The sequence below is a fragment of the Abramis brama genome (genome assembly GCF_963993115.1).
Source record: "Abramis brama genome assembly, chromosome: 21".
NCBI classification, from domain to species: domain Eukaryota; kingdom Metazoa; phylum Chordata; class Actinopteri; order Cypriniformes; family Leuciscidae; genus Abramis; species Abramis brama.
Genome location: NC_139983.1, coordinates 33,338,233 through 33,352,075, shown reverse-complemented (window position 1 = coordinate 33,352,075; position 13,843 = coordinate 33,338,233). Strand labels below are relative to the sequence as shown.

At 37.0% G+C, this 13,843-nt stretch overlaps 1 protein-coding gene across 1 annotated transcript in view; it reads right to left on the bottom strand.

Moving 5' to 3' along the window:
* Nucleotides 1-13,199, bottom strand: part of LOC311072451 (pleckstrin homology domain-containing family G member 3) — a 58,435-nt gene extending 45,236 nt beyond the window's left edge. Inside the window, exons 1-2 of the mRNA XM_084097476.1 lie at nucleotides 13,037-13,199; nucleotides 277-337 (exon numbers count right to left, since the gene is read on the bottom strand). Of these exons, the coding sequence (XP_083953602.1) occupies nucleotides 277-325 (49 nt within the window). The 5' untranslated portion in view covers nucleotides 326-337; nucleotides 13,037-13,199. The remainder of the gene's footprint in view (nucleotides 1-276; nucleotides 338-13,036) is intronic.
* Between the last annotated feature and the right edge of the window lie 644 nt (nucleotides 13,200-13,843).

Here is a 13,843-nt window from a genome sequence, read left to right as displayed (position 1 = left end):
TGATGCTCAATAAACATTTATGATTATTATCAGTGTTGAAACAGTTATTCTTCAGGATTCTTTGATGAATATAAAGTTCTAAAAGAACAGCATTTATTTGAAACAGAAACTTTTTTAACGTTATAAATGCCTGTTACTTTTGATCGATTTAATGTTTTAAAATATTGATTTCTTTAAAAATAAAATCTTACCAACTTTAATGTCTCCATTAAAGTGGAGTGAAACTAGAGTCAAACTGGTTTCTGGTCAGTAAAATACAGATTTCCATGTTCTTACCTTCTCCCATCAGGCTGTTGTCGTGAGAGCCGCTGGACTCTTCTCTCATGTCCCTCGCACACTGAAACACACACACACACACACAGACACACACACATCATGAAATCACCTGAACAAACACAAACTTTACTGTCTGACAGACTCTGAGGAGTTGCATGTACTGTAACCGCATGACTAGTCATAAATGTGCACTTCTCATGATCTTTCCATCAAAGGTTTTCAGTTGAAATGATTAAATGAAGATTTGTAGGCAAATTAAGTTACAATTACAAATGTGTCAAGTCAGCTTTAGTTCTAATTCGCTTTATATGCATGTGTATCGAAATGTACACTACCGGTCAAACGTTTTGGATAGGTAAGATTTTTAATGTTTTTAAAAGAAGTCTCTTCTGCTCACCAAGGCTGCATTTATTTGATTAAAAAAAACTAAAAAAACAGTAATATTGTGAAATATTATTATAATGTAAATCAGCTGTTTTCTATGTGAATATACAGTAAAGTGTAATTTATTCCTATGATCAAAGCTGAATTTTCAGCATCATTACTCCAGTCTTCAGTGTCACATGATCCTTCAGAAATCACTCTAATATGAGGATTTGATGCTCAAGAAACATTTATGATTATTATCAATGTTGAAAACGGTTATTTATACATATTTATTTCAGGATTCTTTGATGAATAGAAATATCAAAAGAAAAGCTTTTATCTGAAATAGAAAGCTGTCATAATATTTCACAATATTACTGTTTTAGTTTTGAATTTTTAATCAAATAAATGCAGCGTTGGTCAGAAGAGACTTTTTTTTAAAACATAAAAGATCTTAGCGATCCAAAACTTTTGAACGGCAGTGTATATTCAGTGTATATTCAGTGTATATTCGCACTTGAACAAAATACAAACCTGAACAAGATCAAGATCAACGGAATACACCAGAACAAATATTAAAGCTGTTTGATAAGATCTTTAAATTGCCGCTGTGCCTTAGACAAATATTGTGTTATGGCTGTTTTCTGCTCTGATGTGCCAGTGCGTTGCGATGAGTGTGTGTGTGTGTGTGTGTGTGTGTGTGTGTGTGTGAGACGCCTGCATTCCTGCCCCCGGATTTGCTCTCCGAGTGGAAAAACTCCTGAGACTTTATCAGTCCCGCAAATGGAAATTCCTGCCATTCCATCAGACAGAGTGAATCAGTGTTTTCCGCTGGATCATGTGTGTCGTACCGGAGACCCGGACGAACGTCAGCGCACTTTAACACTGAAACCCAACCGAAACTTCAACTTGACCACTTGTTTACCTCTGGCCACTTGTTTACCTCTGGCCACTTGTTTACCTCTGGCCACTTGTTTACCTCTGGCAAAAAAAACAAAAAAAACCTTCCCTGAATCCAACAGGGAACAAAGTCAAAGCAATAACTCGTGTTTGCAAGGAAACTTTCAGAGAAAACAAACACTCGGGTCTTACATGTATAGGGCCCTGTGATTTCAAATTAATTCAATTGATTAGACAATTGAACCATTAAAACGGAATCCAGAAAAATTGGGGGGAAAAACAACAACAAAAAAACTGAATTTGGGAAAAAATAAAACGGATTTCTTAAGACTCTAAAAATGTCATTTTTGTTAAGCTTTTAATAATTTTTAGTTGAATTGCATGTTTCCTGATTTCCATTAATTACACATGCTTTTTGATTATTAGATTAATTTTAACCATTAAAACGGAATCCAGAAAAATTTTAAATGAAGAAAAATTAAAATTTTGGGAAAAATAAAAAAAAATGGAATTTGAGGAAAAAAATAAAAATGGATTTCATGGTGCCCATAAACGTAATAAATTGCTGAATTGTATAAGTTTAATGATTAATTATTTAGATATGCTTTTTGATTATTAAATTTGATTTAACCATTAAAACGGGGGGGGGGGGGGGGGGGGAGAAATCCAGAAAAATTTAAATGAAGAAAAACGGAATTTGGGGGAAAATAAAAACGGATTTCATGGGGTCCTAAAATTTTAATTTTAAAACTTTAATAATTTTTTGTTGAATTGTATAATTTTACTGATTTCAATTAATTACAGATGCTTTTGATTATTACATTTAATTTAACCATTAAAAAAAAAAAAAAAAAAAAAAAAATTTGGGGGAAAATAAAACGATAAAATAAAACTTTCATACATTTTTGTTTAATTGTATGAATTTCATGATTTCAGAAATAATAATAATTAAAAAGTAATCCAAAAAAAGTATTAAGGGAACAGAATTTGGGGAAAAATTGCCATATTCTACACGACATCCTCATTTTACGTGTCAAAAACAGGGTTGAGATCTCACATAGCTTCACTAATCTTGAACTAATTCGATTGTAACGGCGTGGAGAGCATTTGCTGGCTGATTCCCATGAGTCTCTGTCTTTAACAAGAGATCAGAGCCGCCGAAGCCTTCCAGGATTAACATCCACAGTGTTCCTCGTGTAATCGCCGCTTCTGAGACGAAGCCGAGATCACAGACGCCATTATCCCACCGCGGAGAACACCGGCACTTTCTGCAGGAGAGCATCTCACAGGGGGCTTTCACACCGGAGGAACCTTTTCCCAGTTCATACAACTATTGGCGGAAGTTCACGGATTCTGGCGTGTTCGCACCGGAGGAACTAGGAACGATTTTAGTTCTAGGAACTCCTTTTGGAGGAACTAATTTAGCTCCTACTTCAGAGTCGGATCTAACCTGGGAAGTTCGTACTTACGAGGTGGGAAGTCGTGTTTACGAGCGTTCAAGTCACTTTCGTCGGAGTAAGATGGCGGTGTACTTTCTCTTAATTAATTACACAAAAATACAGCAAGGTTCTTAAAGGTGCCCTAGAATGTGAAATTGAATTTATCTTGGCATAGTCAAATAACAAGAGTTCAGTACATGGACATGACATACAGTGAGTCTCAAACACCATAGTTTTCTCTTTCTTATTTAAATCTCGTTTTTGAAAAACACCCCTGAAAAACAGGCGAATCTCCACATAACACCAACTGTGACGCAACAGTTGGGATCATTAATATGTACGCCTCTAAAAATTTGCATATGCCAGCCCATGCTCAGTGCCAGGCGGAACTGCGCAGCCGAATCATCAGAAGTTCTGCAGGTGAAGAAACAAGCGAGGATCATAGGGAAAATGGCAGATCTATCTATAATCTATCTATAATCGGATACCGCTACAGTTTAATTCGAAGAAAGTTGCTCTGCCCATTTCACCACGGACTGTTTTTCTAACCTGGAACAATATCAAGCAGCCAGGCTTCTCTCGGCGTCTCAAACGGACGAAGGGGGCAATTTCAACTAACGTTATATTCCCGCAAGCGGTAAGAAGTGATTTTATTAACGATAATTTACACTGTGTTATCTAGATCCAGCGCGATATTTTTTTTTTTCCTCGAGAGACATCGTGGCTTGCAAACGAGCGAACGAAGCATGGCAGTTGCTCAGTTTGGATGTAACTACAAATGAACACAAAAATATTTTTTTAGCTCCTTCATCCGAGCCTCTGAAGAACCAGTGGGTTATGTGAATTTCTGATGTGTAATTGTTCAAGTTCAGACAGATAATCTTTCTCTCAAAGTCGTTCAACACTGTTTATGCATCAGTATATCGCATTGCAGTGATAAGATCTTCATTCACGCGATCAACAGGCTGTCATCTGCTCAATGCTGGAATAGATCTAAATACTTAAAAAACTTCTCATGATTCGTTAATCCCGATAGCTGTAATAGTAAAAACGTATAATAGCTGTAATAGTAAAAGTTTTCCAGATAGGTCCACATGTAATGCCAGATATTTCATATGCAAGCATGTCAGCCAATCACAGCAGTGGGCAACAACACTGAAGTCTCACAGCAGACACGCCCCTTCAAACAGAGTGTTCAAACCAGGTGATGAAATCAGGCTAGGAAATATGCCTTTTATTTCTAAATTATAACAAATTTTGATCTAAAAAACATACTAACATTATAAGGGCACCCCAGGAAACATAATAAAATAATAAAATAATCCATTCTACGGCACCTTTAAACTCTAGTTCTAGAAAATGAAGAACAAAGATTTGCATAAGGTGTGCTCTGGTTTTTTATGTTTTTAGTTCATTTATGAAGCCACTGCAAACTTTATCGTTACATATTACATTGTTATTTGATAATGCTATCATATTCTGTGCAGGCAGTTAGCTTACTTCACTGTAAATACAAAAGCCTGACAATATCACTGCAAAATACCTTTAAGTATTATTCGCGACTAATACTTTTTGTGTGCAAAAAACACAAAAATAACGACTTTATTCAACGTAGTGTAACAGCGCAACGCTTCTGGGTTGTACGTCAGAACAGAGGCTCACTATTGGCCAGCATCACACGCATCACATGACCAGCGTCGGCCAATAGTGAGCCTCCGTTCTGACGTACAACCCAGAAGCGCTTACACTACGTGAACTCACTCAGAGAAACACAGGAGAACATGAAGAGTTGAATAAAGTCATTATTTTTGTGTTTTTTGCGCACAAAGTATTCTCGTCGCTTGATAAACTTAAGGTTGAGCCACTGTAGTCACTTGGACGATGTCTTTACTAACTTTTCTGGTCGGCAAGTTTCAATTACAGAGAAGCCTATGGAGGAGTGAGCCAGCTCTCAGATTTAATCAAAAATATCTTAATTTGTGTTGAAGATGAACGAAAGTCTGACGGGGTTGAACAACATGAGGGAGAGTAATTACTGACAGAACTAACCCTTTAAACGAAAATGCCGTTTTCAAATGTATCCGGATTAATGTAGACGTAGCCTCAGCCTGTGTGTGTGTGTGTCTGTGTGTCACCGATCCCAACATTCAGGGTATGAATGCAGGCCGGCTCTCCTCTATTTTGCATTTCAAACAGATGAAGTGTGCTGACATGTAAATGTCCATTTGGTTCAGGAAGCGAGGCAAAGTCCATCTGGAAAGCTTTTGTTCCCACAGCTGATAAAACGTGCTCTCAGAAATCTGACCCTCACACACAGGTCTGGGATTTGTCCTCTAACTGAAGACAGATGCATCCGTATAACATGGATATTAACAGATCCATCCATTTCTTTTCCACAGCTGATCAAAAGTAATGATTTATAAAAATCCGTTCAGAGCAACGGGGGGTGTACACTTTTGCACACAGCATACTGAGCGTAGACTACACTAACCAAGAGAATATAAATATTGAAAATCATCTCTAGGCTGTAATTTGTTGCAAAATAACAATGCAACACCCAAAGAGTATTTTGCAATGTATTGCAAAAGATCCTGTGAGAAGACTGAGATGGAGCTGCATTTATCATGTGACCTCGAGAGAAGATGCAAGAGAAAACCAGACGCTAACGGCTGAAAATGAAAGGGTTTCGCTGCATTCCTGGGGAACTGGGGAGAATTAAATGAGAGGGAGGAAAAATAATTAAATAAAAACAATGTTCTTCTTAAACATTCTCAAGAATATAACTGGGTTTGCATTCATTAAAAGAAATGAATAACTTCTGATGAGACTTTTGCATGAGTCTCTCCTGCTGTTTCTCCGGAGAAAAAGATCCCCAATGTCTGAGTTGAGAGAAGAGATCTCAACAGCATGTTTCCATTCACCTATTATATACACATTTTGGGATTTGCATTAAAAAAGCACTGTATAGAAACGTCAATATGCGCATAAATGTAAAAAAAAAAAAAATTATCTGATAAGACGACATGCGCATAAAACTACAATGGAAACGCAAATGTTCATTACTTCAATGAGCTCACGGTTTCTGCCTTTAATTATTGTTTAAATTAATCCATTTTCAGCTAACTATGATTTTGTATATGTACATTTCTGATTTACATAGCTTAGACCTCTGATAACAGATCACTCTAATTGTAATGTGCATTTTCTGTAAAGCTGCTTGGAAACGATGTGCAATGTGAAAAGCGCTATACAAATAAATGTGAATTGAATTGAATTTACTGAATAAATCCCTCGAACCTCATGTGACTTTGCCTCAGCGTCAGCTGTGATTGGATAACTGGAGTAACCAGTGGACCAATGGCGTCGCAGCATCTCAAATGTTGGTTTGGTGTTTCTGAAACGCCGGAGTCGAAGTGTGTGATCAGAATGATTAGGTTTAATTCCCTCCAGAAGCGTCTCACACGAGTGTGTTCCCAAACACCAGCATCCGAACGCAAGAGATCATGACAGCGTTTACTGTGTTTCGTCTGACGCTCTGAGACACACTCATTTATGATGGAGGGAAAAACAGCCCGATTGAAACTTACACTTTTAGTACTGATATTTTGTGCCAATTTCCCAGAAAGTGACGATTTTGTTCTCTTGAACACATACACGGCTTTATTCGCATACGTTTATCCAAGTTAAATTCACAACTTTGAATGGAACACAGCTAATGCCTGTACTCAGATTTGCAATCAAAAGTCATCAAATATTTCACATCTACTCTCTTAATCCCTACTGGGACGGGATTAACTTTACCAGGGTAGATGGAGTGATGTAATTTCACCACAAGATGTCTGTAATATTAATGGCCAATTCGCACGGGATAAGAGATCTCAGTAAACTAGCAGAAGTGGGAGAGTAACTCGATTTACACACCGCCGTCACTCCTGTCGTCATGTGTGTGTTACGCTGCTTCCTGATATCACGTGCGCAAACACATATAACCTAGGCTATATTTATATATATAAAACAGTTATGTCCGGTCGAACGATGTATTAATGAACTTCAGACTGGATTGTGTTGGTAATAGACACTTACCTAACGCTAAAAGATGTTTCGTGCCTCTAACAAGTGCTGTCGATCTTCTCTCTGATCTGATGGTGTGTGTGAAACACTCGAGTTTTGCCACAGACTCGTCCCAGCGACTAGAACACAACTGATGCTTTATCAAGCGTCTCCATACTTGGAAAAAAACACGGAAAACTACTTTTAAACACGAAATATTTACGTACATATTTACAGCGGGTCTATTCGCACGGGATTAGTATCACCTGAGGTCATTTTTCCGGACCGTTTCACTGAAGGTAGAAGTCGCCGTAATCTTTACTGACATTGTCCGACATGATCACTGAGATGCACATTCGGACGGGACTAAAATCACAGAGAAGCTCTGGTAATCATTACTTTACCCCTCCTCTCCATGTTAAACTAGTCCCGTCCGAATAGGGCTTTACTGTGTGTGTTATTCCCCCAGAGGAATATTAGGGAAAACCAAGATAGCAAGATGTCATAAGCAACAAAATCTGCAGAAAATAAACAAACTTGAAATTTGATGCCATGCATTGCATAGTTTTGTGAAACCTTTCAAGCTTTAGAAACCATGCATTCTCATAAACGTACGAGACACAATCTAGTGACAGTTTCCAGACTCAAAACAGGCCGTACGCTCTTTCATTATCACTGTGTATTTATTCTTGGGCCATAAATAAAAGCCCGTCAGCCGCACAGAAAAGCCTCCCCATCCAATTCCCTCCGCTTTCTCACACACTACCAAAACACAAGGCGACAATTACTTCCTCCATTAAAACACTTCCGAAAGGCATGCACTCCCTAAAAATACTCTCCTCTCTCCCGACGCCGACCCCGCGACCCCACACCGTCTGCGGGACCAATCCCTCGAGACGCCTGGATCACTACAGACCGGCTGAGGGAACGACGGGAGTCACGAAAACATCAACACGGTTAATTGGCACGTAGGGGAACTTACTGGAGACACAGTTTTATTATTGCAGCTGTTTATCTTGGCGGACCTCGCTTATAGCCTCACCCTCACAGAGAACGTTACAGGGAAACACACATACACACTACTCGATGGATTTCATCCCACGTCAAAAATTAGGAAAAAATCAGGCAGAAATGGTTGTTCATGCACCAATTGAAAAGCATGCATGCATACAATTCTTTTGGTTTTTAATTGTTAATTAAAATAATCTAGGGATGCATGAAATATCGGCCGCCATATCGGTTTCAGCCGATATATGTTTATTTATAACGTTATCGTTATCGGCCCAATAAGAACATTTAGCCGATGTATTAAAGCTGATAAATAATGCATTATTTCTTCAGCTGAGACGCTTCAGATGCGCACTGTTCAACATGATGGTTTTGAATTGCTTGAAATATGATTGAAAATCACCTCAAAATGTGCAAGTCTGTCATAAAATTAGAATGAGAACATCATAATTGTATGTTTGGCACATGCATTGTAATGGTGAGACTTGTTTTTGTAATCAGGATCTCAAAAATTATATAAAAATTTGAATTTAGATTTATCGGCCAATATATCAGTTATCGGCATCACCCAAAATGTTCATAGCGGTGCATCCCAAAAATATTCCATCTATTCATTTAAAATAATACAGACAATTGTGAAAATGTAAAGAAAAATGGGGAATTACAATATGCATTAGGCTAATATTATTATTTTTATATGTGCAAATTAGATACATTTTACCTGCTTTATGATAATTATGCCAATAAATTTAAATATTCTGAATTTTTTTTGCATGCAATCATTCATAGAAACACTCCGGAAACTGTCGTACGTTTAGAATTTGGACCAATATTTTATTTTTATTTTATTTGATATTTTCCAAGAGAATGTAACAGTACATCAAGGCCATGTTGGCCAATCAGAAGCCTGGAAAAAAGGTTGTTACCGTTCCGGTTCTGACGTCACAAATAGTTTCTAAAAATCTTCACCCTGGCAGGAGTTTTCCAAAAAGTTTGGTTTCAGTGACCGGACTCTGCGACGAACAGCCAAACCACTTAGAAAAAGCTGCGGTTTTGAAAATACTCGTGTTATGCACGTGAAAACTCTATAAAAGTTATGCACGTCATTTGAATATAGCACCATGCCTTTTAATCAGCCAATATTTGGTCATTTTGTTGAATGCAGTACCCACAATGCAATGCACTAGACTTGTCCTAGTGTGACCAATGAGCCAGGTGATATAAACTACAAATTTTCTTGACTCATTATTTGATCATACGTGATTTTTAGACAAAACCGGATCAATGCAAAACACATTGTGTTCATTTAGTATTCGTATTCCAGCGCTGCAGAACGCAAGCACAAATCATGGACATCTTTCCCAGAATCCCGTAAAATTCCTTGTCTTTATAAATGGTGTGTAGAGATGGTGGGATAAGATATCTTCCCATTCGAACACCCACAAGCTATAGGCCTATAAATAAACTCTACACACACACACACACACACACACACACACACACACACATGCTCGTGGACCCGCGCCAGCCGCCTGCAATTGGTCAATGATCATTTCCTGAAGAAAAGCAGAAACACATTTCACGCAGATTCTCTCTTGAAATACACCTCACACAAACACAATCCGCTCGCAATATCCCTTTAAAACCGATCTCGAGCTGCTCATGTCAGCCGGAGGCTCTGGACTCCTAAAACTGGTCAATTATTTTGTTTATTTATCTTGGGAACGCTCTAAATTCTTAGTTTAAAATAGTCATTTTCCACAAACTTGTCTATATTAATGCTATTTTTAAGATTCCTAAATTTGTTTTGATTTCTCCTACAATAGTTTTACATGCATCCAAGGTCAAAAACACTTTAATTTTCTCATAATCTCCACTACAGGATCAGCTCTTTTCTCTCCGATCAAGGATTCAGTCTCTCTAAGCTCCGCCTCTCTCAGAACTGCTCTGCTCTCTGATTGGTCAGATGGCCCAGTCTGCTGTGATTGGTCGACCACTTACAGTGCGTGTCGGAGAAAAAACGACCATTAGCATATCTGAATTACAACAGAAAAGTACCAAAGCACACCTTGGTATAGCACTATGTGTTCTCAGACATGGTACAATGGTAATACCTTGTTTTATTTTAATGTACTATGGTAGAACTATGAACTACGGTATTCCAATTGATTTTGATCTTTACTTTTTCTGCCGAAAAGAATACATAAATGAAGGAGAAAGCCAAAATATGAAGTGTCACAGATGTATTTACGGAGTAATTCACTGTTTTGTCGAGGGGGTTAAAATGACATTTGGAGCCAAATTACAGGGGTGTAAAAATGACTTTAGAAAGATGGCAGCATCGTTATTTCATTTCTACACAGAGATTGGTAGGTCTATTAGTGAAATCTGTTGACTTTAGCAATCTTTGTTTCATTATATGTCAACGGTGAGCGTTCAAAAATGTGAAAAAAGCACTTCTTCTGTTTTTAACTCCAAGTTTGCATGTCAGAAACTCCAGAAGTATTAAAGATATCTTAATATCCTTTTAGATTCTGGTTCTTAACAAACTTTTCTTTTGGTATCTTCATTTTAAAGGCCCTCGATGGATCAATCCCAGAGATATGGAGATCTCAATGCGGCTTCATGAGTAAATTGGTCAATTGTGCACATTTTCAGAGTCTACTTTTTTCTTTTAAAGAGAAACATCTGAACATCAAATGTTGAAAGTAGAAATGTATCTTGTTTTTTTATTTTTATATATCAACACAATTGCACCGAATATACTGGTCTGAGAGCCATAAATATTGTTTTTCCAAAGTTTGCTTGCCTGTAACTCAAAAAGTATTAAAAGACATCTTAATATCCTTCTAAATTCTCATTCTTAATAAACTTTTCATTAGGAATCTTCATTTTTAAAGCCATATATGGTTCAATCCCAGAGATATTGGCATGTCAATGTGGTAACGTACAAAACTACGTATTTGCACTCATTAACTAAATCCCTTCTTCTAAATATCCCTAAAAATTATTCAAATATAGATTCTAATGAATACACATTTGAGAGCAAGTTAATGTGCATCAACTTGACCATTTTCAGTGTATTTCTGGCACTCAGAGAGATAGCTTATGTTGAATACAACTGATTTAATAGAGGAAAAGATACATTTCTAGTTTCAACATTATTCTTCAGACATTCCCGTGTAAATGCAATAAGCGTTAGCCGTGTGCAAAGTGACCCACATTTGGTTTTTGACCATTGAAATTGGGTAAAATTCAACAAATTGAACATGAAGCCACATTGAGATCCCCATATCTATGGGACTGAACCATATGGGCCTTAAAAATATATGGTTCATATATTGTATGTATTGAATTTCACGCCTGGAGCTCTGCCACAATAGAAGACAAAGAGCTTCTTCTTGAAGATCCATAAATCTCTCCGTTCAGCGTTCAGCTGTTAAACTTCTACTTGGACAAATAACCCCACTAACGCTGTTCCCTTGGGGACTTTTAACCCAGACAAGGTCAAAGTAAAACCCTGACCCCGTCTAAAAACAGTGTGAGCTTTGCTGCGCTGGGAAACTGAATGAATGATCAATGAGAGTAAATGGTAGAGACAACTAAGTTGCACACCAAATAAACCCTCAGGTGAAGCTGACTTGCATGTTTTTAAATGATGAAAAGAAACAAGAACTGACTTTTTGATTCACAAACAAACCAGACATCACAGCATTTCTTATGCACAACATAAAAGATTCAACTACAAAACTTCTATTCACTTTCCGTGACTTTTCCGTGCATGGAAAACAAGATTTTCCACTATTGTGGGACGTTAAAGCATCCATAACCACAAATAAGCAAACTAAGACCAACACAAGCATAATTTAGGAGTAATATAAAACATATTTAAGATGCACAAACATTTCACTAAATCAACACCTCATCATTTGTTAATCAAAGCGCTGTAAGTCCAAACCTGATCAAAGTTCAGGATCCGTAGACAAATGTTCTCTCTATCAGAGACACACTTTTAATGAGCGTAATGAAACAGAAACCACTGATGAACGCACAATATTAACAGGCCAAAAGCTGTCAGTTCATATCTGCATCTATGTGGATTTAATGCAAGAAAATACTTCCCTAATTTGGTGTTTTGGGTCAAAAATAATAATTTATTACCACCAAATATTGTTTTCTTTCAATTAGCACAAGTTTGATGTTTCTTTTTGGATCTGGTTGATCGTAGGCCTCGCTGACCTGAGTTTCTGAGTAAAACCTGTGCTGATTAGAAGATTAAACGATTGAGTCCAATATTTGGTGGTAATATAGCATAATGAGAGACATGCAAGCAATTTAAAATCCATCTAGAACCAAGCATATTAATCTTTTGGGGAAGTTGCCATACCCTGTGTGAACAAGTCAGCAAGCTTTAGTCCAATGTGATACTAGCATTTTAGTGAAAAAGAAAAGCCTCTACAGGTCAGAATATAATGGGGGTTTAAAATAAAGGTTAAAGAGAGGGTTTTACAAAAATAAAAACAGAAACTAAAAACAACATTTTCATCTCCAATCAACCATACAGAAACTACAACAGAAACTGGTCCTTGATACTGAAACAAATAACCTTTATGTGTAATGATTAAATCAGCAAAGCAAAGAAACAAGCAGAAAAATAAATAATCACTAATTTAATCATCCTCCAGCCTATATCTCCATCTTGATCTCATTCACTAAAAGTAATTTGACAAATTAGCATCTAGCACTTTTTAACTAAAACGTAACGTTAAATGTCATTAATAACAACACGCGTCTACAAACTTCCATCATGATATTTTCCCCAAAACAAGACACGAGGACAGCAGAAACACTAAACACACACAAAGAGCTCCTCACATTTACACATACTGATACTAAAAACTAAGAAAACGATTATAAACAGCTTTAGCTAGTTTTGCAGAACTCTGCGCGCGTCCTCGCATCATAAACAATCTTTAAATGAAGGAAACAACACTTACCGACTGAGTTCCTGGTTATTAAAGACGTTTTCAGTTCATTCGCACCTCGCAGACATTTATTTATGTATTATTTTCACCGGCTGCAGGTCTGAGAGACTTAATATGGTCATTTCACACGCAGCACTGCACTGACTGACTTCACTCTGAACTCCAACCGCAGAAACAGAGGAATGATGTGAGGTGGGCGTGGCTTAGCGACAGAAAGTTGGTTAAAATGAGTGTAAATAATTTTTTTCAATTTTGAAATGTTCAAATTGTTGATTTAACTCGGTATCTATTAATAATTTCAGTGTTATTGTTCAGGTTACTCAAGAAGCAAGAGCGGTTAACGGTCCGTTACTTTTCATAGCGCTGTCGGGATGGACCAATCACATTCGATGATGATGACTAACGGATGATTGTCGGTGAGTGTTACTTTTCACAGCGCTGTCAGGATGGACCAATCATTTTCGATGATGACTACAGATTTGTATTTCAGGTACTTCTTCTAAAATTAACTTAATTAAACAATTATATTCTAAGAATATTAAGACTATAAAATAAAACGTAACTAAAATAAAATAAACTAAAATGTAAAAAGTCTACATATTGTAAAATATTTTTACAGCCATATATTTCCCTCAAAACAAAGCACAAGGAGAGCACGAACAATTAAAATTGATTTGAAATTCATCCAATGCCGTTTTTACTAAATAAGAAAAGGTTTTATGAGTAACATGGTACGTTTTACTTTTCTCAGCGCTGCATGAGGATGGACCAATCACAGCAGACTGCGACTACTGAATATTTATATATTTATATTTATAT